At 40.7% G+C, this 25,275-nt stretch overlaps 1 protein-coding gene across 1 annotated transcript in view; it reads right to left on the reverse strand.

Moving 5' to 3' along the window:
- Window positions 1–25,275, reverse strand: part of LOC120534613 (zinc finger protein 585A-like) — a 73,591-nt gene that overhangs the window by 37,494 nt on the left and 10,822 nt on the right. Inside the window, 1 exon segment of the mRNA XM_039762203.1 lies at window positions 18,482–19,145. Coding sequence (XP_039618137.1) covers window positions 18,482–19,145 — 664 coding nt within the window.

A 25,275-nucleotide genomic window follows, 5' to 3' on the forward strand; every position in this document is an offset into this window, starting at 1 on the left:
AGGAATATTATTCTGGAATAAATCAACTCAAACCTTAAATAACTTAGAATATTTTGCTCTCCATAAAAATATATCCTGTCTAAATTATACAAGTTAGAAATACAGTAAACGTTAAAAGAACAAACATTCAAATTTCTTTACTCTTATGTAATTTTATATAAAAAATAAACTTCAATTTTAAATATCCCAAAAGATTTTGCTCTCCATAAAAATATATCCTGTCAAAATTATACAAATTCAAATATGAACACGGTGCATAACAAAACCTGGAAATATAAATAAAATGTGTTCATTTCAGCAATAACAAATCAAATCATTCAGTTGTCTTTGCTCTTTTGTCATTTTATCAGATTTGAACGCCTGGTATCTTTTTTTGGCCACAAGTTCGTTTCTGTTTGCTGTGAGGTTCTGTGTTGTGGAGATTCTCAGGATGGACTGCAGGTGCTCATCAGTGAGGCGACTCCTGTGTGCTGTTTTGTTAGTCTTTATCACTGAGAAGAGCTTCTCACACAGATATGTGCTACCAAACATGCACAAGGTTCGAGCCGCATGTAGACGGAGCTGGAGCATTTCTGCGGTAATGGAGTGAATAAACTGTGCGGGCCGTGCAGTATCGTACTTTGCCTTCAGTGTGCCATTACACTGCAGCTCAATCACCTCCATCTGAATCTGAACAGGTGCAGTTTCCACATCGACAGCAAATGGGTTGCGAAATAACTCAAAATTCTTTTTTTGTTCTTCAAAGTCACCAAAGCGCCGTGCGAACTCAGTGCGCAGTGCGCTCAGTTTATCAGCAAAGTGCGTATTTGGGAACACCGTAGTGACGACTTGGTTCAACATTACTTGGCAACAGGGAAAGTGGGGCAAGTTGCACTGGTGCATTTGTGTCTCCCATAAAAGCAGCTTCACTTGAAATCACTTTGTGATTGTGCACGGGTAAAAACGTCTGCTGAAGTCTGAAGTGTCAGATTCTTCTTTAACTCTTCTGCTTTCTGTATCTTCTGCATTGCATTCAGGTCTTTCAGGTTATCCTGATGTTTTGTCTTATAGTGCCATCTTAGATTAAATTCTGTAATTACAGCCACATTAGCTCCACAAATGAGACACATGGGTTTACCGGCAAAGTCAGTAAACATATACTCAGCCTCCCATCGGTTTTTAAAGGCTCTATGTTCAGAATCACCTTTTCTCTTTGGCATCGTGTGGGCTAGCTTCGCAATAACTTGCAGCATCATAAGCTAGACTTGATTAACGCGTAAGTGTTCGGCAAGGCAGCTGAAGCGCTGCATTATGGGATCTGTAGTTTATTGTGTTACCAGCGCTTCATATCACCGGGCCATTAATAACAATAATATATAAAATGATCTCGCAGGCCGGATATAATTACACGCCGGGCTGGATGTGGCCCGAGGGCCTTGAGTTTGACACATATGGACTAAATAGAACTTGAAAAGATATATTTTTTCGAATGTGATCTCGCAATTCAGATCGAGTTGACGCGAAATACATCGAGCCCGCGTGCTATTGTGGTTTTGCCTGCTTGCCTCAATAAGTCACCCTCCCCTCGCTCTTACTTTTTTACCGTTCATCTAATGAATACACTGAGTATGGCTTTACCAAAACAATCATTGATGGCGAATCGATTATTCATAAAGCTTCAATTGGTGATCTGTTTTTCTGTGTTAACCTCATGTTTTTTCATACTTCTTCTCAAACCAAGGGTGTGCGAGGGTAAAATGAATTAGGAAGAGGTGATCAATGTAATCGGGCATTGACAGAAGTTCCCCTTTGCGTGTATTGCAAAGTGTGATTAAATGCGTTTTTAACATGTTATGGAGCTTATGCATCGAAGCTTCTCAGCTATGCTTGTGCTAAGAAAAGCAAACATTTTAAAAATAACGTAACACGATTGTCAATGTAACCTTTTGTAAGTAGTGCCTGGAGGATTCAGCGTGGAGAAACTGTAGAGACAGCGTGTGTATTAACTTGTGGATTTTTCTGTGAGTATTTGGTGGCAGCGTCACAAGGTCGCTTCTGTAACACTGCGTGCGTTAGCTGCGGAGCTCAGCTCAGAGCGAAATGAGGTGAATGGGAGGGGAGATGATGACGTGACTCCCCCACCCACCTTAACTGTCAATCCCCCACAAACACAGTCTCTCGGAATTTGCATAAGCACAACCCTTCACGTGCAATTTTAACTTAGTTACAAAGTGATCAAAACTCTCGTTTATATCCTGCGTCCTCTCATTAAATTTGTATCCCACATTACCTGTGGGCATGACAAACGCCAGCGGCAGCCTGTCTATAAACTTAATTTAAACTTTAGGTTAACACCGTGCTTTGTTTCCGAAGTAGAAGCACTCATGAATATGGTTGTATATGTCACTCGCTCGCTTCTTATTGTTTCGCTGCTTTCTCAATTATATAATGCATGTTTTCTTCAGCGCTTTTTTGAGCTCTTCCTGGTTTTCTACGCACTGCGTTGACAGTCAGTTCACTTGATTACGTGGGAGGCGTGATGATGTCACACGAAACTTCGCCCCCACAGCTTTCGACCTCAATCCCATTACAGTAAATGGAGAAAAATAGCTTCCAGTTATGACCATTACGCGTAGAATTTCAAAATTAAACCTGCCCAACTTTTGTAAAGAAGCTGTAAGGAATGAGCCTGCCAAATTTCAGCCTTCTACCTACACGGGAAGTTGGAGAATTAGTGATGAGTCAGTGAGTGAGTCAGTGAGGGCTTTGTCTTTTATTAGTATAGATATCTATATTAATAAAAGGCAAAGCCCTCACTGACTCACTCACTCAGTGGTATGATGCCACTGTCGGCCGCCATATTGAACTTTCCAGTGTCACTGATTCTCCACCTTCCCGTGTAGGTAGAAGGCTGAAATTAGGCAGGCTTATTCCTTACAGCTTACTTACAAAAGATAAGCAGGTTTCATTTCGAAATTCTACGCGTAACGGTCATAACCGTCAACAACGTCTGCCATGTTGAACTTTCTTATTTATGGCCCCATCTTCACGAAATTTGGTAGGCTGATTTCCTGCGCTAACTGAAACCAATGTACGTACTTATTTCGGTGGTATGATGCCACTGTCGGCCGCCGTATTGAACTTTTCAAGAGTCTTTGTTACTTATGGGCCCATCTTCATGAAATTTGGTACACAGGTTCCCAACGCTAACTGAATCTTACTTACGTACATATATACGTTCATAGCCTGCAGCTCAGTCACCGTGTGAGGCGGTGTTAGGTCCCCCATCCCAACGCCTCCCACGTTGTTGGCTGCCTGCCTATATAAGGCTGTCCGTCACCCTGGTCTCTACATTCCCTTTCTTGCTTCGCCACGGGATTCACGTCTCCCTACTGATAACTACAGCCTTTTTATTTAATCCAAGGCTTCTCCGCTGTTTTATTGTTCGTTTATTACGATTATAGTTATTGCGTAGGTATTTTAGACTTACTTTACATTGCTCAGGTACCCATTTCCTTTATCATTCCAACCGTACCCCATTACCATGTCTATCGAGGTGATCACCATCGATCAAAGAACTGTCACTTACTGAGTGGTTTCCATGCCCGGAGATGGCACCTGCCTTTTCCATTCTCTTTGTTACATATTGCACGGCCATATCAGGCTCACTCTTGATATCCGGAGGAACATTGTGTCTTATGTATTGAATGACTGGGACACGGTCAAGGTGTGGACTGATGACGGTACAGGAGATAATTATTCTACACAGGAGCACTAGAAGAGTGAAATGTTTAAGCCCTTCACCTATGGTTCTGCATGTGAGTTGATGGCTGCTGCTAAATTGTTCAGTTGTCGCTTTCAAGTGTGCCGAAATGGCCAAATATTTTACACCTTTTGACAACCGCCAATGCCTCTTAAACATCTTAGATTCACAGGTGACGATTTCAGTAGTGGACACTTTGATGTTTATGAATGTTTAAACTCTCAAAAGCTGGATGTGAAGTTATCGATGAAACCGGTTGTATGCTTACAACACTTGACAGATGCCGAATGTCTCTTCAACACAAATCCTACAAATACTGTCGTAATTGAAACAAACCATGAAACTCAAACCGATTATGACAGCAGCCATCCAACCTGTGGGGTTTGAAGCAAGATTACTGTTCACATGGCCAACTGTAAGTTGCATGCTCAAGAGTAAGCTCAGCGCACAGCTTGGTCATATTACAACCAGAGGGCCAAACTCACAATGTGGTATACAAAGAGATCCTTAACAAATAATTATTGGCAAATTTTCCCTCAGTTTAAAAAGGTTTAATTTTCTTCTTAATAAAAATGTTAATGCAGTACTTTGCCGCTGCGAAGCGCAGGTATTTTGCTATATATATATATACTAACTAGTGGGCTCCCCCACCCCCGTGTTTAGTTAACTGTATATACAATTTAAAAAGATTGTTATTTTCATGGGAATTGTTACATACTGTATGTATTATTTTCACTTTTACTTTAAAACTTCAGTAAGAACAATATTTGGAATTAACTTTTTCGTCAAGATCGCATTGAATTTTGATTCCATGTTTGGACTTACATCGTGACAACGCAATGTATAACTGCCTGTGAGTGCATATCGTTTCTTTCTCTCTACTAAATAAAAGGACTTTTTCGAATGTTTGTCCATGCTCTTTCTTCTTCATTTAGTCATTGATGTGTCATCTAGAATGTATAAAATAATTGTCCTGATAAAATTTATAAGAGCTGGGAGTACAGGACATGTGTCTGAGAAAAGCATTCGCACGACTGAGGTTAGATAACCATGGTTTTGTTTGAAAATGGTTGTAAGTAGGGCAAAACTTAAAAGAATCTAATGGCAAAAGTCACCGTCTCACAGGACTTGCTTCCAAAGCTTGTAAGTATGGTGTGACTTGAAATAATCTCATGTTAAAAGTCTCCATCTCACGGGACTTCATACCGCAGCAACATTTTTTGAAACTTTTAAGTCTCGCTGGCAACACAAATTAGACAATGCACAAGTCTCCAACGTAAAGTTTAAATCTATACAATATATTCGATCTCTTTTTGCTGTTCTTTTATTTCACAGAGTAATATTTTCCATTTCTTTGCACTAATGTGATCTTTACTATCATTTTTTTGAGACTTTTGAATTTTTCTCCTTCCATTATTTCTAATCTGCTCTGCATGTGTACCGTGCCAACGTTTTTGAACTCTTTTTGAACTGTTTACGACATTCTACTTTGTCATCTACTCTTTGTCTTTTATTTCTGGCCCAAGGCGTAGTTAAATCTCTTGGCACAAAGACACATCTTGCGGGATGTGTAAGGGTCTCTCCAAGAAAATCACGTCTTGTCTCCTTCCAAGATTTTTTTTATAATAGAGAGATATAAGCTTTTACAAGGCCCTTAACCTGCAATTGCTGAGCACTTTGAGTAGTGAGAAAAGCGCTATATAACTGCAAAGAATTATTATTATTATTATAATTATTACCTAAGTGTGTGCAAGCAGGAAAGTATGAAACAGGGTAAAAGATGGCAAAAAAACAACTGTCGGAATGGACCCCGGACAGTGAATCTGGTATTTAATTTTTGCCCATAGGTCAGCCTAAAGGTATACCATCTGGGTTTAAAGTACTGGATGAAGCTAGTGTGTTTTTTTCTTCCATTATCCCAGGTATCTCCACATTTAAGAACACGGAGAGGATTAATTACTTATACTATAAACAACAACGCTTTATTAATTTCTCTATTGAGACACTGTGGAAGACGAATGTCCTCTTCGTTCCCTTGTACTAATTCATGTCTGAGAAGTAAGCTTTACAAAACCATGTAACAGCATGCTTTGTTTTAGCAAACAGAAAAATGTTTGTGCAAACGACTCAAGGTCTGAGCATTCCACACATGAGTCTGCCTTATCACGTTTTCCCTTAGCTTACATCTGAACGCCATAACAAAAGGGGCCAAGAAATCAAGTTGCATAAGGGACATTGAAGGGGCTCAAGGATTGTGTATAATAAAAGTGTCGACTGTTACATTTTATAATGATATTAAATCACGCATTCTAGGGGTATAAAACTGGACCCCACCCAACAGACGGGGTTCAGAAGAGCCCTGACGCTGTCATGTACATTTGATTGTCTGTTTTTCTGAAACTCTTCTCACCGTGACTCTGAAAAATAAAGCTGCTTTATAACCGCACCTGCTGTCGGGTTTGAGTTTTCGAAAAAAAAAAAAAGACAAACGGAGCATGCTGAACGACAGACTAAACAAAAAGAGTCAGATACTCAGACCAAGTTAATCGCGGCACAAATGAATTATTATGCAGGTGGAGCCACCTCAGGCAGGGGTCGAGGACGTGAAGGACGTGGATTTTTCCGAGAACAGGGGCGAAGCCGGGGGAGAGGTCGTGGATTTTTGCTTCCTAATTCGAATTCTTCGTCTGCTCAGCCGCCTCTACCCTCAGATCAAGCACCTACACATCTTGCCTGTTACGATGGGACACTTCTGCCGCAATTGCCCACATCAGCTTCCTCCCCCGCCTTCCTTACCTGAATCTGAGGATATTCCTTTCACAGGGACCCCCAGCCACTCTCTTCAGTTGCCTTTGCTCACTCGCCATGGATCGACACAGATCCTTTATTGACTTTGCTGGTGAATGGCACTGAAAACTGCTTTTCTGATCTGCCTCGAACGATACAGTGACTGTTCTTAGTGCTTCTGGACAACCACATGTTTTGCTGGTGTCTAAACCTCTTCGGGTTCAGCTTCATTTCAGTGGTTCCACTTTGATGCACCGTTTTTTTTTATTAAATCAGCTCTGCCCTTTTAATCTGTTAGGAAGGGATCTGATGACTAAGCTCTCCCTCTCTATTTCTCTAACCGAATGAGGGTTTTACTATTCTATTCCTAAATTCCTGTGCCAAGCCTCCCCCCACACTAAGCCCTCCTTTGCAGCTTGGACCCTGAACATCTCCTCACACACCATTCTCCTTAAAGCCCTACACTCTTTTCCTTCATGTCTTTTTCCCCACTTGCAAGTCCCCAACACCCTCCACTGTACTGCCCAGTACTTCCCTGCTGAAGTGGACACACCTTGGTTAGAATCTTTTCTCTTTTCAGGCACTAGCCCAGAGACCCTTCATATCCCTTGCATTTTTTCCTCATCAAACACGGCTGCTGCTGTCAGTGCACTTCACATATTCCCAAAGCGTTTTCTATTTCGGAGGTTTGGTTCCCCATGTTTTTCTTTAGCCAATTCTAGCACCGTTCACTGAGTTGAAATTGGGGATTGGGTGGAACAATGTTTCGATAGGACAGACTGGCTGCACGTTGTTCCGGGTATTTTTGATACCTCAGATCATTTGATAACTAAAGTTGTGCTTCAAAATGATTTTTAGTACATTGTGCATTGTGCCGTCCTTCCCTTTCTGCTTTTCTCTCCCTCTTGGCTTTCCTCACTTCCCGATGCACTGTGGTCCCAGGGGGAAAATGATTATGGAAGGATAGCACACTGTGAGCCACTGGTGATTTACCCAAAATCCTCTTTCCGCCCGCATTGCTCCCAGTATCCTCTGTCTCCAGCAGCAGAGGCTGGCATCTCCGCCGCACATTCCGATCTCGTGAAACGTGGAGCAGTCATTCAAGTTAAATACTCTCCAGTCAACTCCCCCGTTTTACCTGTTTAAAAGGCTGACGGTTCATGGCATTTTGTTCAAGATCTTGCCCTACTGTTTGCGCATGCGTTGGGACTGTTGACTATCTCGTCCATTCACTCTGTTTGTGGACGAAAAGGGGGGATATATGAATGCATTTTTTACACAACTCCATGGAGAAAAAACAAAGGCTTGGCCTATTTTTTGAAAAAATTGGATCCAGTGGCTGTGGGACATCCAACCTGTCTCAGAGCTGTAGCAGCCACAACAGAGGCTGTGCTAGCCAGTACAGATATAGTGCTCATGAGCCCCCTAGTGGTAAAAGTGCCTCACGCCATACACTTTAGTACAGGCTAAAACCTCACATTTCACTACTGCTAGGGTAATACACTATCAAAATGTGCTCTGTACTTTGTCAAACGTTACCATTGAAAGGTGCTCCACCTTAAATCCAGCTACGCTGCTTCCAACTGAAAATCAAGGGGAACCCCACAACTGTCATGATAAAATAACTAAGGTTATAAAACCTAGACCAGACCTACAGGAAACACTCTTAGGATCAGGAGAGATATTTTTTGTGGATGGATGTTCTTTATGATTGGAAAATGGAACACCTTCAACCAGCTATGCAGTGGTCAAAGGTGACCACCAGCTGGAAGCAAACCAAATTTCTTCAAGTTTAAGCGTGCAGGCAGCTGAGTTGATAGCTCTCAAACGAGCTTGTCAGTTGTCAGAGGGAAAAATGGTAACTATCTTACTGATTCTAGATATGCTTTTGGAGTCTGCCATGATCATGGGGCATTATGGAAACTCAGGGATTCAAGACCAGTACTGGCAAGCCCATTCAGCATCAAAAAACTAAAAGAATCCCTCTTAGAGGCCATAACGAAACCATCAAAGCTAGCGATCGTTAAATGTCAAGCTCTCACAGTAAAACAGGATCCTGTCAGTAAAGGAAACGAATTAGCTGATCATTTTGCTAAACGGGCTGCGTATAATAACACACCAATCTTTTTATTCCAACAGAGAAATGACCAGGACACTGATAATCAAATTATTTCTTTACAGAATGCAGCCACGGACACAGAGAAGAGAAAATGGTCCAAAGAAGGGTCCCTCTCTGATGGAGTCTGGACCCATAAGCAAACTAACAAACCTTTCCTCCCAAAGCTTCTTTCCCAGGTATGGCAAAAATCACCCATGGCCTAGACCATGCTGGAAAAGACGCCATGGTTCAAGATGTTGAAAAATATTGGGAAGCTGTAGGTTTCTCTACATATGCAGAGCAGTTCTGCAGGTGCTGTGCATTATGTCAAAAGTTTAATGTAGGAAAGGGCACCCAGGTAAGTCCCGCCATTACACCTAACCTAATGGGTCCATTCAAACACCTTCAAATGGACTTCATTGAATTAACACCATCAAAGGGTACCGATACTGTTTAGTAATTGTTGATGTGTTCTCCGATGGGTGGAAGCTTTCCCTTCCAAACATGCAGATGCCAAACCTGTGGCAAAAGCTTTGATAAAGGAAATCATTCCTAGATGGGGAATACCACAGAAATTACAAACTGATAATGGCACCCACTAAATTCCGTTATAAATGAATTAACCACCTGGCTCCAGATAAATGTGCATCATTATTGCAAATACCACCCCCAGAGTGGAGGTATTGTGGAACGATGCAATGGTACCTTGCAATCTAAATTGGCTAAAATCTGTGAGCAAACAAATTTAACTTGGCCTGATGCTCTGCCTCTGGCCTTGATGGGATTAAGGGGAAGAACACATTGGCAGTTAGGGCTGTCGCCATTCAAATTCTGACCGGATGGCCCATGCCAGTCGGCATGGTCATAGGTAATGTTACACTGCATACTGTGGACAATGATCTTCTTTCCAGTCTTACAGGTCTCCGAGCTTCTCTGAAGGAAGTCCACGAGCAGGTGAATCAGGCCTGGAGAACTAGTCCTCCATCAAAGGACTCCCCGATTCCATTAGGAACCTGGATTCTGGCTAGAGATACTCGAAGGAAACATTGGCATCACCCTCGGTGGAGAGGACCGTTCCAAGTTCTGCTGTAGACACCACATGCTGTTAAAGTTGAGGGACTGCCTGCTTGGATTCACATCTCACATTGCAAAAGATGGCACCCTTGATTGTGGTCCTACTATGTCTTTCCATCCCCTTGTCGACTGCTCTGGTCACCTTGACTTTTCCTTTCGGAATCACCACATCAGTTCAGGTGGATTTCTGTTCTATTATTGACTGTGGGACTGATCGACAAATCCAGTGGAACTGGTCTGACAAATATGTGTGTGTAACTGTTACAAACTCTGGATTCAGAAGTAACTGTGACATGTGGGACTGGGTTTTGGCTAATACTGGAACTGATGACTGGGGTTTATCAACCCTATAAGGCCCAGAAGTATGGTCTGAAATATCGTTTTCTATTATAAAAGGACATGCCCTCATGAATGTGCCGAATACCATTGTAACCCTTTGATCATTACTCTGAAGAACCCTTCTTTACATGATTCAGGAACCTGTATTTTAGGGGCATGTGTATCTGGAATAGATCCTCTAGGGAGATTTCAAATTAAGGTTGAGAACCCTGTTACTAACACCTCCCATTTCCCCACACACACACCTCTCTCTCCTACCCCTGGTCCAAACCCGCCCCCTGTCAAGGTCATGAATATTTCCACCTCTTCTTCTACTTTTTCGATTGAAATTGGGTATGGGGATCAGAACCGTTGGCTGCAATGGGTATTATATTCAGCTAGACAAGTGAATCAATCTGATTGCTATGCATGTGCTATAGCTAGGCCACATTTGGCCACTGTCCCTTTTCCTCTTTCTAACATATCTGATCCTACTGGCCTTCCTTGCCTACTTGCCCTTTTTATCTCTTCCTCTATTCCAATCGACTCTAATTACATTACACTTTCCCTTCTTTTCCCCTACTCTTCCCATGACTCGCCCGATATTCCAGCCTGATGAAGGTATTTATACCTGTTTTTTTAGAAACCTCACTTCCTCTCGTGGCACAAATGTTGGTAATATCCCATCCTCTTTTGTTTCCAAACTTTTCCATTAATTCTTCCTCTTTAGCTTCCAAATTATCAATTTTCTGATTACTCAGAATACTGATATTTGGTGGATGTGCCATAGGTCTAAATTGCTTGACATCCTTCCACCTGACTGGACTGGCACTTCTGCTTTAATACAATTTGTTATGCCTTTCCGACTTTTCCCTTTAACTGCCTTCCATGTGTCGACCATGTTTGGCCGACATCGTCAACCCCATTCTGTGGACCCTTCCCAGTTTTCCCTACATGGCCCTGGGGTGTATTTTGATTCCATTGGAGTCCCTCGTGGAGTCCCTGATAAGTTCAAGGCAAGGGACCAAGTTGTTGCCGAATTTGAGTCTATTTTTCCTCAGGTTACTATAAACAAAAATGTAGATTGGATTAATTACCTCTATTACAATCAACAACGATTCTTAAATTTTACTAAAGAAGCTGTTGAAGGTATCCATGAGCAACTTGATAAAACATCCCTCATGACCTGGCAAAATCGATTGGCTTTAGATATGCTCTTGGCTGAGAAAGGAGGCGTTTGTGCTATGTTTGGTGATGCATGCTGTACCTATATCCCTAATAATACAGCTCCTGATGGATCAATCACCCGTGCTTTAGCTGATTTGACATGAACTAGCTACTAATTCTGGCATTTCTAATCCTTGGGACAAATGGTTTATGTCCACTTTTGGGTCCTGGGGCCAATGGCTTAAATCAGTTTTCATCTCTCTTACAGTTGCTTTAATTGTTCTCCTGCTTGTAGCTTGCTGTATTGTTCCCTTGATAAGATACATTGTATCCAAGTATTTTACTGCCTCAATGGCAAAGGCTTATTTTTTTACACAAAGAAAAAATGCTTCAGATCAGCACAGCCACCCCACACTCCTCCGCCCACTCCACTCCATCCTCCTCTCCTACCCTTTCCTACTCAACTCTCCCTGATCAAATATTTTTGTTTGCTAAAAAAGGGGGAATGTGGAAGACGAATGTTCTCTTCGTTCCCTTGTACTAATTCATGTCTGAGAAGTAAGCTTTACAAAACCATGTAATAGCATGCTTTCTTTTAGCAAACAGAAAAATATATGAGCAAAGGACTCAAGGTCTGAGCATTCCACACATGAGTCTGCCTTATCATGTTTTCCCTTAGCTTACATCTGAACGCCATAACAAAAGGGGCCAAGAAATCAAGTTGCATAAGGGACATTGAAGGGGCTCAAGTATTGTGTATAATAAAGTGTTGACTGTTACATTTTATAATGATATTAAATTACGTATTCTAGGGGTATAAAAACTGGACCCCACCCAACAGACGGGGTTCAGAAGAGCCCTGACGCTGTCATGTATATTTGATTGTCTGCTTTTCTGAAACTCTTCTCACCGTGACTCTAAAAATAAAGCTGCTTTATAACCACACCTGCTGTCGGGTTTGAGTTTTCGTCCACAACACATTCTGCCTTGGCGGCTCAGCTTGACGCCACATCTTGCATGGCCTGGCAAAAACAACTTGTGGTAGACATGTTACTGGCAGAAAAGGGAGTTGTATGCGTTATGTTCGGTGATCAAGTTTGCAGATTCATTCCAAATAATTCAGCCCCTAATTGCTCTTTTACTATTGTCTTGAATAAGCTTAAAGCATTTCAGTGAGAGTTCATTGAACATCAATTGTCCATACCTCCTTCCATATTTGATTGATTCAATTCATTATTAGTGAATTGAAAGCTTTCCCTTACACATTTCAGAATATTTTTCGCTGTCGTCCTATTAATTGCTGTTCTATTATAATATTTTATTATTCCTTGTATTCACTCATTAGTTTCTCGATCGATCACCACACAATTTTTGTTATATGCCCCGCTTTCTTCCTCTACCTTGGATGTGGATTATGCCACGATGCTCCCACACACTGCCGCCAATGGTACCCATACACCCTATGCTAATATTGCAATTTGAGTGTTCTTAAACTGCCCAGATTATGCACAAAGGGGGCAATGTTGTATAGGAATATATATATATATATATATATATATATATATATATATATATATATATATATATATATATATATATATATATATATATTAGGGGGTTTGCCTCCTGCTCACTTCGCTTGCCAACCCCCTGGCCTGCGACACACGCCCGCCACTTCACGCCTTTGCCACTTGAATTGTGATGAAGAGGGCTGAATGCACCCCAAGGAGACGAGGTCACTCCTTAGAAACCCCTTCTTAAACGGTGATACAATGGGAAACAAATAGTTTGTTTTTTTTACCTCCTCTTTGCTTGATCAGCTGCTGGCTTGCTGCTGCTGCCGTACCACATCATCTGCATCCCATGCGGCACTTCAAACATTTACAAGCCTGTACAGCAGCTGTCCTACTCTTTGTATTTTATGTCAGGCTCTGGGCATGGTTAAATCCTTTGGCACAAAGTCCAGTCTCGCAGGACATGAGTTCTTGATATTATTTAGTTTATAATTTAAAAACAGAATAAGAATCTAAAAATCTAACAACATCACATTAAAGTTTGATAAATTCTGAAAAGAATGATACCAAACATATATATGTAGGTTTTAAAATAAGCCCAATTTACAATGTGACAAAAAAAGTCACATAAAATTGTTGCACTTTTAGGCTTAGGATTTATATATATATATATATATATAGAGAGAGAGAGAGAGAGAGAGTAGATACTAACATAAAATATACTAACATAAAAATATAAATATACTAATATAAGCAATTACCTAATTCAAGCGTGTGCAAGCAGGAAAAAATGATTCTGGGTAAAAGATGGCAACTTCCTAAGAAAACAACTGTTAGCAACAAATATTTTCTGCCTGGAGTTAGGAAATGTGATGATTTCAATTTGTAAAAGGGGAAGTATGTGAGTGAGACAAGTAAACAAGTTTTTTTTAAAAAAAAGGTCATAGAGGAAGAATAAACTACTCTGTATAAAGGGCCTTCAGAAGGGGAAGTGGGTTCTTCTGACAAGCGAGCAGGAGATCCATGTTACTCACCTGTTGTTAATAAACTAATACTGATTGATTGCACTCCTGTCTTCCTCTGCGTCTTTCTTCCACATCCCCCTGTACAAAATTAATTCTCCAGTTAAACCTTTCATTAGCGGAATACAAAAGTTTAATTTTTCCATTCAATGTGGTTTGGACTTTTCCCACCAATGACAATTTTTGTAAGCCTGACCCTGGGAGCTGTACAGTTTAAGGTAGTGGACTAACAGTAGGCAAGTAATTTCTCTGGCATCTGCTCACTTGAAAGTCCATGTTGAAATTTTGGCAAAAGTTGAGGAAGGAGCTTAGCTTTTTATTTTTTTATTTATTTATTTATTTATTTACCTTTATTTAACCAGGCAAGACAGAATAAGAACATGTTTCTTATTTACAACTGTGGCCTGGAAAGGGCAAAGCCTTAAGAGGGAAATGGTTCGTAAGAAAAAAATTAAAAAAAATAAAACATATTAAGAAAGATACATATATACAATATAAACGAAATTACGAAAAGAAAAAGGAAAAAGAAAGGAAAAAAAATAATAATAAATAAAGAAAGAAATGAAGCAAGAAACAGTGAATAAGTTACATGTTTACAAAAAATGTCATAAAATATTATATAAACAGTATGAACATTGGAGCAGCAATGAATAGAGCAGCAGTGAATTGGAGCAGCTAGCCTAAATAACAGCGACACACGTCTTAATAATAAGCTGAAATCCGTAATTGGAAAGCTGATTTAGGAATGAAATTATTCAATTTTAACATTTTCTGCAGGTCATTCCAGTCTCTAGCAGCAGCGTTCTGAAAAGACGACAGGCCAAGCACAGAAGTAGCCTTAGGAACTGTCAGCAGAATCAGGTTAGCAGAACGAGTATTATACACAGAAGAAGAAAAGTGTAACAATTCCTGTAAGTAAGGAGGGGAAAAACCAAGGAGAGTTTTGTAAATAATCATAAGCCAATGGATTTTATGGCGGGTGTACCATGAAGACCAGTGGAGAGAAGAATACAGGGTACAATGATGGGTTTTGAAAATAGCATTTGTTATGAACCGGATGGCAGAGTGATAAAGAACGTCGAGCTTCTGAAGCAGGCCTTTGGATGCTGATCTGTAAATAACATCACCATAGTCAAACATGGGAAGGATTGTCATTTGAACCAGAGTTTTTCTAGCAGATGATGTAAATGCAGAACGCATTCTATAAAGGAACCCAAGTTTTAATTTGATCCTAGACTTCAGATTGTCAATGTGTTTTGAGAAAGATAGAGTATTATCCAGCCAAATTCCCAGATATTTATATTCAGTAATCTGATCCAGTGGTGTCCCGTCAAGGGAACAGATACATGGAGAGCTTGATGGAAAATGACCTTTTTTACCGAACCACATAACTTTAGTTTTGGAAGTATTTAACTGGAGGTGTAAATTAGAAAGAGTCAGTTGCAAACTATTAAAACTAAGTTGGAGTTGCTGCAAGACTGTAGCAGGGGAAGGACCTATAGAGTAAAGAATTGTGTCATCAGCGTAAAGATGGATAGATGAATCTGTAACCGAATTAGCGACAGTATTAATATAAATAGAAAAAAGTGTAGGTCCAAGTATTGATCCCTGTGGGACACCATTGGTGACTGGGAGAGGCTGGGAAAGAAGTAGTTCAGATTTCACGGACTGCACTCTATCAGTAAGATAATTGGAAAACCAAGACAAGGATTTTTCAGAGATGCCTGTGTCATGAAGCCTATCAATAAGACGCTTATGATTGACAGAGTCAAAGGCCTTGGCCAAGTCAACGAAAATAGCAGCACAGTACAATTTAGAGTCCAAAGCAGAATAGATATCATTTAAGACTTTAAGAGTAGCTGTTATACACCCAAACCCAGTTCTAAATCCTGATTGAACAGGTGATAAGATGTTGTGTGCTTCCAAATAATCAGTGAGTTGACCATTTACGAGTTTTTCCAAAACCTTGGAAATACACGGCAAGACAGAAATAGGCCTGTAACAATTGGGATCTGACCGGTCACCACCCTTAAAGAGAGGGAACACTAACGCTGACTTCCAAGCACGAGGAATTTGCCCTGTACATATAGATAAATTGAATATATCTGTGATGGGAGCAGGGATAATGGATTTAAAAAAGACAGGATCCACCTCATCAGACCCAGCAGATTTATTGGAGTCCAGCCTGAGCAATTCATCCAGAACCTCTTCCTCTGAGAAAGCCCGCAAGGTGAAACTGTGAGAGGAGGATGGAAGTATTGTAAGATGAGGGAGAGTTGGAGAAGATGCACTAGAGCAGTTAGTAGAATTTATAGGTGATGAAGCAGAATTAGAAAATTCAGGGGTTAGACCAGAAGTTATAAAGTGCTTATTGAGGAGCTCCAACATACACTTCTTGTCTGATACTACAATATTCTCTAAGTAGAGTGAAGGAGGTAGTTTACAAGATGGTTTATTTTCCATCTCCTTTACCGTATTCCAGAATTTGTTAGGATCAGAGCTACTAAGAGAAAACTGCTTCTTAAAATAGTCTGTTTTAGCCTTGCGAACGGCTTGTAAGGATTTATTTCTGAGTTGCTTAAAAACCAAAATATCTGCTGGGGATCTAGAGTGTCGTGCCTTGCGCCAGAGAGTTTTTTTTGTTGTAAAAGCATAGTGAGCTCCGGGGTAAACCAAGGACTATGTCGATCCTTTACTCTAAGTCTTTTCATCGGAGCATGTTTATCAACAATAGCCCTGAAAAGCTTATAAAATAAATCCCAAGCCTCGTCTACCGTTGGAACCAGCCTGATTCTTGACCAGTTAACATCAGCCATGTCATGTAGAAAAGCTTGATGATTAAAGTTTTTAAAAGCACGTTTGCAACAGAATTGAGTTGGTTTCTTGATGGAGCAACCATTTCGAACACATGCAGTAAAACAGTGATCACTGATATCAGAACAAAATACCCCAGAGTTATACTTGTGAGAAGAATTAGTTAAAATAATGTCAATCAGCGTAGCCTTGTCTATAGATTTGGAGTCATACCTAGTGGGGGAGTAGATAATTTGATGCAAGTTTAATGCATCAAATTGTTGAATGACTTTATCAGGTGGTTTGGTCATATCCCAGTTTAAATCACCAAGAAGCACGAATTCAGTTTTGATCAAGGGCGCCAACACACTGGACAATGTGGTTAAGGTACAGGCCGGGGCTGATGGAGGGCGATAACCCCCAGCCACTGACAGAGTGAAATTGTTAGTAAATTCAATGTTTAAAACAAGCAAATCGAATTGCTTGGGAACTGTCTTAGATAAGGCAATTGAGCACTTAAGATGTTCTTTGATATAAATTGCCACGCCACCACCTTTGGAGGACCTGTCCTGTCTAAATAAATTGTAGCCAGGTAAGTTTAAATCAGGATAAGAAATAGCCTTTTTTAACCAAGTTTCAGTAATTACTAGAAATTCAGGGTTTGAGCTCTCTAAACAAATCTTTAAGTTAGCCATCTTTGATAGGAGGCTTCTCGAGTTTATATGAAGAAACCCCAGGCTCTTTCTGGCACAGAAGTCGTTAAAGGACAGGTCATTTAAGGCTGGGTCAGCACCAGGATTAATGTGCACGTTGCCTGAAATTATGAGTAAAAAGACGATTAGAGCCCGGCCTAGAGCTTTTAAAAGACCACATTGTCGGTTCTTAACCCTTGATCTTTGCACGCGAGATGGTAACTCAGCAGACAGACACAAAATTCTCATAAAATGACAGGAGTACAACCACTGAGGAACAGAGTGCTGGGAAGAGAACATACCTTGTGCAGATACAAACAAATCAGTATTTCTCGTTACTGATGGACTGAAATGAACAGGAGTAGTGACGGAATAACACATAAATATCTCATTAGGTATATTATGATCATAAAAGTGAGAGATTAAATTTAGTGTGATGCTAGAGGAGCATAAAAACAATAAAAATTGTAAAAAATGCATTGTTCTTGCCATTTAGTAAAAATATATGGATTTAACTAATAACCACGGTTAACATCAGATTTGTAGCTAAGTTGCTGCTCCTACTAAAAACTAAAGTGGTGTAATGAGAAAAACCTGGTGGATGGGCCCAGAGGCTGATGGTGAATTACAGCGGCAAAAGGCTACTGCTGAACGGCGGGTGGCAAAGTCTAGCAGCCGATGAGCTGGTACTGGATAACTAGCAGCCGGAGAGCTGGAAAGCTTGCGACCGAAGACCCAGAGAGCTAGCAGCCGGAGAGCCAGAGAGCTAGCAGCCGGAGACCCAGAGAGCTAGCAGCCGGAAAGCTAGAAAGCTTGCAGCCGGAGAGCCAGAGAGCTAGCAGCCGGAGAGCCAGAAAGCTAGCAGCCGGAAAGCTGGAAAGCTTGCAGCCGTTGCAAACTCCGTTTGTTGAACACGAGGCTTTACCCCGGTACGAGGGGCCGCGGCAGCTCTTTTAATCCTTCCTGTATTTTGTGGTGTAACCAGGTTTCACTCGCGAAACAGTCTTGTTACACGAAATGTTGATTGTTGCAATCATAAACCTTTCCTTGAAGAAAAAAAGCCTTCAAAAAAGACACATGCACCAGCGATTGTAACAGTCAACCGTCAACCCTTTGCCAAATCCTCAGTACCAAAAGAAGCCTAGCTTGGCTAACTAAATGCAATGCCGAACTAAAAGACATCTTCCTGGAAAATTCCTCCTGACTTTTAGCTTCGGTCCAGGAAGAGTACAGACTTCCATAAGGGTAATTAGTAGCTGTCAGTTTCTGTTCTCATTGTTTCTCAATGTGAATTCTCTTGTGTTTTTGAAGAACACTAGTGTATAAAAACTGTTTTCCACAGTCCACAATCTCTCTAGTGTGAGTTCTCTTGTGACTCTGAAGTCTGCTCGACTGTGTAAATTGCTTACCACACTCTGTACAGAAGTACGGCTTCTCTCCTGTGTGAATTCTCTCATGTGCCTGAAGGGCGCCCGATTGTGTGAAGTGTTTGCCACACTCCATACAAGAATATGGCTTTTCTCCAGTGTGAATCCTTTTATGTTTCTGCAGAGAGCTCTTGCATGAGAATTGCTTATCACACCCGGGGCAGCAATACTGCTTCTCCCTGCTGTGGATTTTCCTGTGCTGTCGAAGATTACTGATGTGTGTAAATTGCTTGCTGCATTCTGTGCAGCAATATGGCTTCTCTCCAGTGTGAATCCTCTCATGTGCTCGAAGAGCTCCTGACTGTGTGAACTGCTTGCCACAATCTGTACAGCCATACAGCGTCTCCCCAGTGTGAATTCTGTTGTGTTTTCGAAGGCTGCTCGCATGTATGAATTTGTTCCCGCATTCTGTACAACAATACGGCTTTTCTCCATTATGAATTCTCTTGTGCTTTTCAAGAGAACTCTTGCATGAAAATTGCTTATTGCATGCAGTGCAACAATATGGCTTCTCCCCAGTATGTGTTTATGAAGATTACTTATGTGGGTGAATCGCTTGCCACACTGCGTACAGCAATATGGCTTCTCTCCAGTGTGAATTCTCTCGTGTGCCTGAAGAGAACCCGACTGTGTGAATCGCTTGCCACATGTTGAGCAACAATATGGCGTCTCTCCAGTGTGAGTTCTGCTGTGCTTCCGGAGACGCATACTCATGTGTGTGAATTGCTTTCCACATTCTGAACAGCAATGGGACTCCTCACCAGGATGCATTTGCACATTTGCCTGAAGATCTGTGTTGTCCAATGTGTGCAGGCCCAATTCAGTAAAGCAATTTGACCTTGTTCTAGAATTAGGCCTCTTCAGTTCATGAAGCTCTTCAGGCTGAACTTGGCCCTGAAATGAGGTTTTATTGCATGAAGACACAGAACAGCTGCCACCCTCTTGGGAATCTGCATTAAGTCAATGACAAAAAAAAAATGATTATATAAATAAATAAAACATTTTCCTTGAAATTTGAGGATTTTAAAAGTTTACAATTTCAGCAGGCCTGGGTATCTTTTACATCCTCTGTCTTACTTTTTCAACAAAACAAGAAGAAACCTCTCACATGCAAAAAGGTATTCACCGAGTAGAGCAACAACTCTACTAATAAAGACAGAGTCGGGGCTGCTAGAAAAGCTGGAGCAAGAACGTCTCCTACGGTGGGATGTGCGGCTGATACTTTAGGACAACGTTCATTTTATTCTTTCCTCCCACAAAAACACACAGTCGGCTCTTTGCCTCCACACATTATGCCTGTGCTGGACTGATGTAACTCCTACTTTGGACATTGTCATCTTCACCTCCATTCAAATTTCACTCTACTTCTCACTATAAAGAACATAAACTAAGCACCTGTACTTCATGAATTCTACTTTAAATGTAGATTTTCATACACATGTGCATGGTAGACACTTGAAGACAGGAATGTCAAACTCAAGTCCTGGAGGGCCACAGTGGCTGCAGGTTGTCATTCTAACTATCTTCTTAATTAGTGACCAGTGTTTGCTGCTAATTAACTTCATTTGCCTTAGTTTTAATAAACTTGACTCAGACCCACTTAGTTGTTTCTTTTTCCTAATTAGCAGCCAAATAATTGTGGAAAAGATCTCCGAGGAAGACTGGAGTCGTTGATCAAATAAGTCAGGCACAGGTGAGTACATGAATTCATGCGTTCCAAAGCAGAAGAGCAAAGTTCCCCTTTTCGGCCTGCTTTTTTATATTTTCTCCCCCACCCTCCCCTTACTTATTGGGCGAGCAAAAAATTTTTATCTGAGCTTTCTGTCTTTATTGCGTAAATCAGTCAATCAGTCTTTTTTGCATACATATCAGATAGACCCTTTAAAGTTGAAGTTAGCTTTGTCTTATTTTTGGTGTTTGTGACAAAGGCGCATCTCTTAAGCAGACGTCGTCCCAAGTCAACTCACTGCACCCTGTCTTATAACAGACAAGCAGAAGTTGCCCTAGGTCAGCTTACCTCACACCTGTATGAGTTACTTTCCAGTGCGGTAAACAGCTTTTAATCTTTAGTAGCCTGTAAGAAGTTCATTTTCTTTCACATAATAATGAGACACAAACCAAGCCACCAAATGAGCAGCTCACCTGTGCCCACCACACAATATCAGAACATAAAGAAAGGTGAAGGTCTCTGTAAGGCTGATTTCTTAGGTCACCAAAACATTTTGACGGAGTTCTTAGAAAAAACAGAAAATCTAAAGTTTTGGAAATGTCTGCTGTGGCAGAATGAGAGTAGCAACAAGCCATGGAATTAAATAACGGGCTCAATTAACAGCAAGAATCAGCTTCTCATTAAGAGATTGGAGTGAAATTGGTCGGAGTTTGGAGTCTGTTAGCTCATTTCATGTTTCATTTCTGTTTGTCTGTCATTTAATGAAGAAAAGAATCAATTCAGAGGACTGAATCCTTAAAAAGAGGGTTATTAAAATGAAGGGAAAAGGAGTTAATTAGCAGTGAAAACTGGACACAGATTTGGGAAAGGATAAGAATGAAAACCTGCAACCACTGTGGCCCACCAGGACCAGAGCTCATCACCCAATGTGTTTTTCCATCAGACCAGGGGTTGGCGCTGTACTCTGAATCTTTCTGCTTTTTTTCCTCTGCAGACCAATTGAAGACCCTGCCTCTTAGAGACATCACTTCTGCTTCCAGTCCTATCAGCCTGCCTCCTACAGATGTCACTTCCACTTTAAGTCCCTCTGAACCCACCTCTTCAAGTCACTTGACTATGTTTTTCAGTTGTACTTCAGTTCTGTTTTGGATTCAAGTGTGTAAAGACCTTTTGCATTTAGTTGCTCTCGTTTAACCTAATTGCCAAATATATGGGGTGTCTACCCCAAACCGTTCTGTTGTGTTTATCCTTCTTGTTTCACAAGATCTACTAAAAAAACATACTTAAAAAATATGACAAGCAAGAGGAGACAATTCACTCTATCGAGCTCTTTAGTTTATCTAACAGGAAAGTGGTCCCAATATCTCATGCAGATTTTTCTTAAAGGTTGTCAAGGTTTCTGCTTCTACTCCATGTCTTAGTAGTTTGTTCCAGATTCCCACAATCGTGGCTTCAGTCTTAAACACACTCCCCCTTTATTTTCACTGGTGTTCTCGAGTATGTGATTCAGCATTAAATTGAAAGAATCTAATGTAGATCTTGCATGTTGCAATGACAACCCCAGTGTTGTATAGTATTTACAGTGGGATGCAAAAGTTTTGCAACCTTGTTAATAGTCATTATTTTCCTGTATAAATCGTTGGTTGTTACGATAAAAAATGTCAGTGTGGACGAAGGTTCAAACAAATAGCAGGAAGACACCAATTCTAATAAGCAGAATCTTTTATTTCTGACTTCTTGGTGAGCAGAGCGGCTTTTCCTTACAGAGAGAAAATGCAAGGAAGGCCCCCAACAAGGGGGGTTCAGCTGCATTTATAACAAAATCTTCAAAGAGAATGGTTAGAAAAAAAAATAGAACAGTTCCATCCAAGGCCACAGAACATTCTTTACAAAATTTGTTGATTACAACGCAAAGCATAAATTCTAGTCTTATATTTGGAATGAAGCTTATCAGAAAACTTGTCATATGTTCGGCATCTTACTTGGACAATAACCAGACACTGCTTGAGACAAGCCGGGGAGTGGAGAGCCCTACTCTTGTAAGCACACTTCTGTTAATAATAATACCTAGCCACACAGAGAACATGCAGATTTTCATACAGAAGCTAGCAATAGATTTTAAATTCCATTCCACATCAGTTAAATATATCATATAGGAGACACACACAGTGATATTTGAGAAGTGAAATGAAGTTTATTGGATTTACAGAAAGTGTGCAATAATTGTTCAAACAAAATCAGGCAGGTGCATAAATTTGGGCACCACAAAAAAGAAATGAAATCAATATTTAGTAGATCCGCCTTTTGCAGAAATTACAGCCTCTAAACGCTTCCTGTAGGTTCCAATGAGAGTCTGGGTTGTGGTTGAAGGTATTTTGGACCATTCCTCTTTACAAAACATCTAGTTCATTCAGGTTTGATGGCTTCCGAGCATGGACAGCTCTCTTTAACTCACACCACAGATCTTCAATTATATTCAGGTCTGTGGACTGAGATGGCCATTTCAGAACGTTGTACTTGTTCCTCTGCATGAATGCCTTAGTGGATTTTGAGCAGTGTTTCGGGTCGTTGTCTTGTTGAAAGATCCAGCCCCGGTGCAGCTTCAGCTTTGTCACTGATTCCTGGACATTGGTCTCCAGAATCTGCTGATACTGAGTGGAATCCATGCGTCCCTCAACTTTGACAAGATTCCCAGTCCCTGCACTGGCCACACAGCCCCACAGCATGATGGAACCACCACCATATTTTACTGTAGGTAGCAGGTGTTTTTCTTGGAATGCTGTGTTCCTTTTCCTCCATGCATAACGCCCCTTGTTATGCCCAAATAACTCAATTTTAGTTTCATCAGCCCACAGCACCTTATTCCAAAATGAAGCTGGCTTGTCCAAATGTGCTTCAGCATACCTCAAGCGGCTCTGTTTGTGCTGTGGGCGGAGAAAAGGCTTCCTCTGCATCACTCTCGCATACAGCATCTCCTTGTGTAAAGTGCGCCGAATGGTTGAACGATGCACAGTGACTCCATCTGCTGCAAGATGATGTTGTAGGTCTTTGGTGCTGGTCTGTGGGTTGACTCTGACTGTTCTCACCATTCGCTTCTGTCTATCCAAATCTTTCTTGGTCTGCCACTTCGAGCCTTAACTTGAACTGAGCCTGTGGTCTTCCATTTCCTCAATATGTTCCTAACTGTGGAAACAGACAGCTTATATCTCTGGGACAGCTTTCTGTATCCTTCCCCTAAACCATGATGGTGAACAATCTTCAGGTCATTTGAGAGTTGTTTTGTGACCCCCATGTTGCTACTCTTCAGAGAAAATTAAAGGAGGAGGGAAACTTACAACTGACCCCCTTAAATACTCTTGCCCATTATAGGATTCACCTGTGTATGTAGGTCAGGGGTCACTGAGCTTACTAAGCCAATTTGAGTTCCAATAATTAGTCCTAAAAGTTTTGGAATCAATAAAATGACAACGGTGCCCAAATTTATGCACCTGCCTGATTTTGTTTGAACAATTATTGCACACTTTCTGTAAATCCAATAAACTTCATTTCACTTCTCAAATATCACTGTGTGTGTCTCCTATATGATATATTTAACTGACATTTTTTATCATAATAACCAACGATTTATACAGGAAAATAATGACTATTAACAAGGTTGCCTAAACTTTTGCATCCCACTGTAGCTTAACAAGGTGATTTGAACAGAAACCAGCCATGGTAATATTTTAGTGCACAGGTGCAGATCCTAACAGCAGGTCAGTTTAGAGTCAACGAGTCACCTAACCTGAATGTCTTTATACTTCAGTGTTTAGAAAAACATTTTTAAATATTTCTTCCTCCAAACCAGACAAGCCATCATATTCACCTTCTAAGGTTATTCACAGCCCATTTAAGACTTACCTTCTTTAGCATGTCTTGGAGAGGATGCATTCTCAGGCCTCTTTGTGACAAACCCCAGAGATTCTGACTTCACATGGACAGAATGCTCCAGCAGATAACGCTGTCCAGTCACCTCTTTGGACGGATACAAATATTCAGAGACAGACTCTGATTTGAGCTCTTCCTCTTTGAGACAGTTTAGACTTTTATCTTTCTGCATATCAGTGCTGTCAGACCTCCGATGAGTAACTTATTTAATGTCTGTAGCGCCCTGTTCACAACCCGCTTCTTCTGAGCCAATACTCTCCTCTTTATGGTAAAAAAGAATCCCATTCACGTTCCTCATCTTTAATGCACATTTTTCCCATAGTATACATGAAAAGAAGTCCTAGTCTGGTGTAAAAGTACCTGTGAACAATTCTTTACATTCCACCTCTAGATGCCCTCTAATAGACTAGTGCACCACCTCCATACTGTATTTTTCACCATTACAGGAAATTCACATTTTCTCAATTGACATATTTCTTTCTGCAATTGCACTAAAAGAAACAAAAAAAAAAATGGAGTTAACCTTTCAGTCTCTTCTCTGTATAAGCAGTCAATCTAAATAGTTTCTGTACACAATACTAAAGCATATGCTTTTGCAGATGACACAAAGGTAACTGTGATAGCCATCATTCTCATATTAAGCAACTTTCAAACACGGATGCGCTTAATTCCTTCACTCATTCTTTCATTTAAAATTTAAAGAATACACACAAAACAGTCTTAAATACTTAGATCAGTGGTCGCCAACTCCGGTCCTGGAGGGCCACAGTGGCTGCAAGTTTTCATTCTAACCCTTTTCTTAAATGGTGACCAATTTTTGAAGCTAATTAACTCCTTTTCTTTTCATTTTAATTGACTTGTTTTTTAAGTTTTGTTCCCTTGAATTTCTTCATCATTCCTTCATTTCTTCCATTAAATGGCACCCAAACAGAGATGAAATTTGAGGTGAGTGAGCCAACAGAAGACCAACTAAGTCAGGGCTTCAAACTCCAACCCATTTCACTCCAACCAGTTGATTAATTAGGTGCCAAGTCTTGTTTTTAAT

This window comes from Polypterus senegalus, chromosome 8 (genome assembly GCF_016835505.1).
Source record: "Polypterus senegalus isolate Bchr_013 chromosome 8, ASM1683550v1, whole genome shotgun sequence".
NCBI classification, from domain to species: Eukaryota; Metazoa; Chordata; class Cladistia; order Polypteriformes; family Polypteridae; genus Polypterus; species Polypterus senegalus.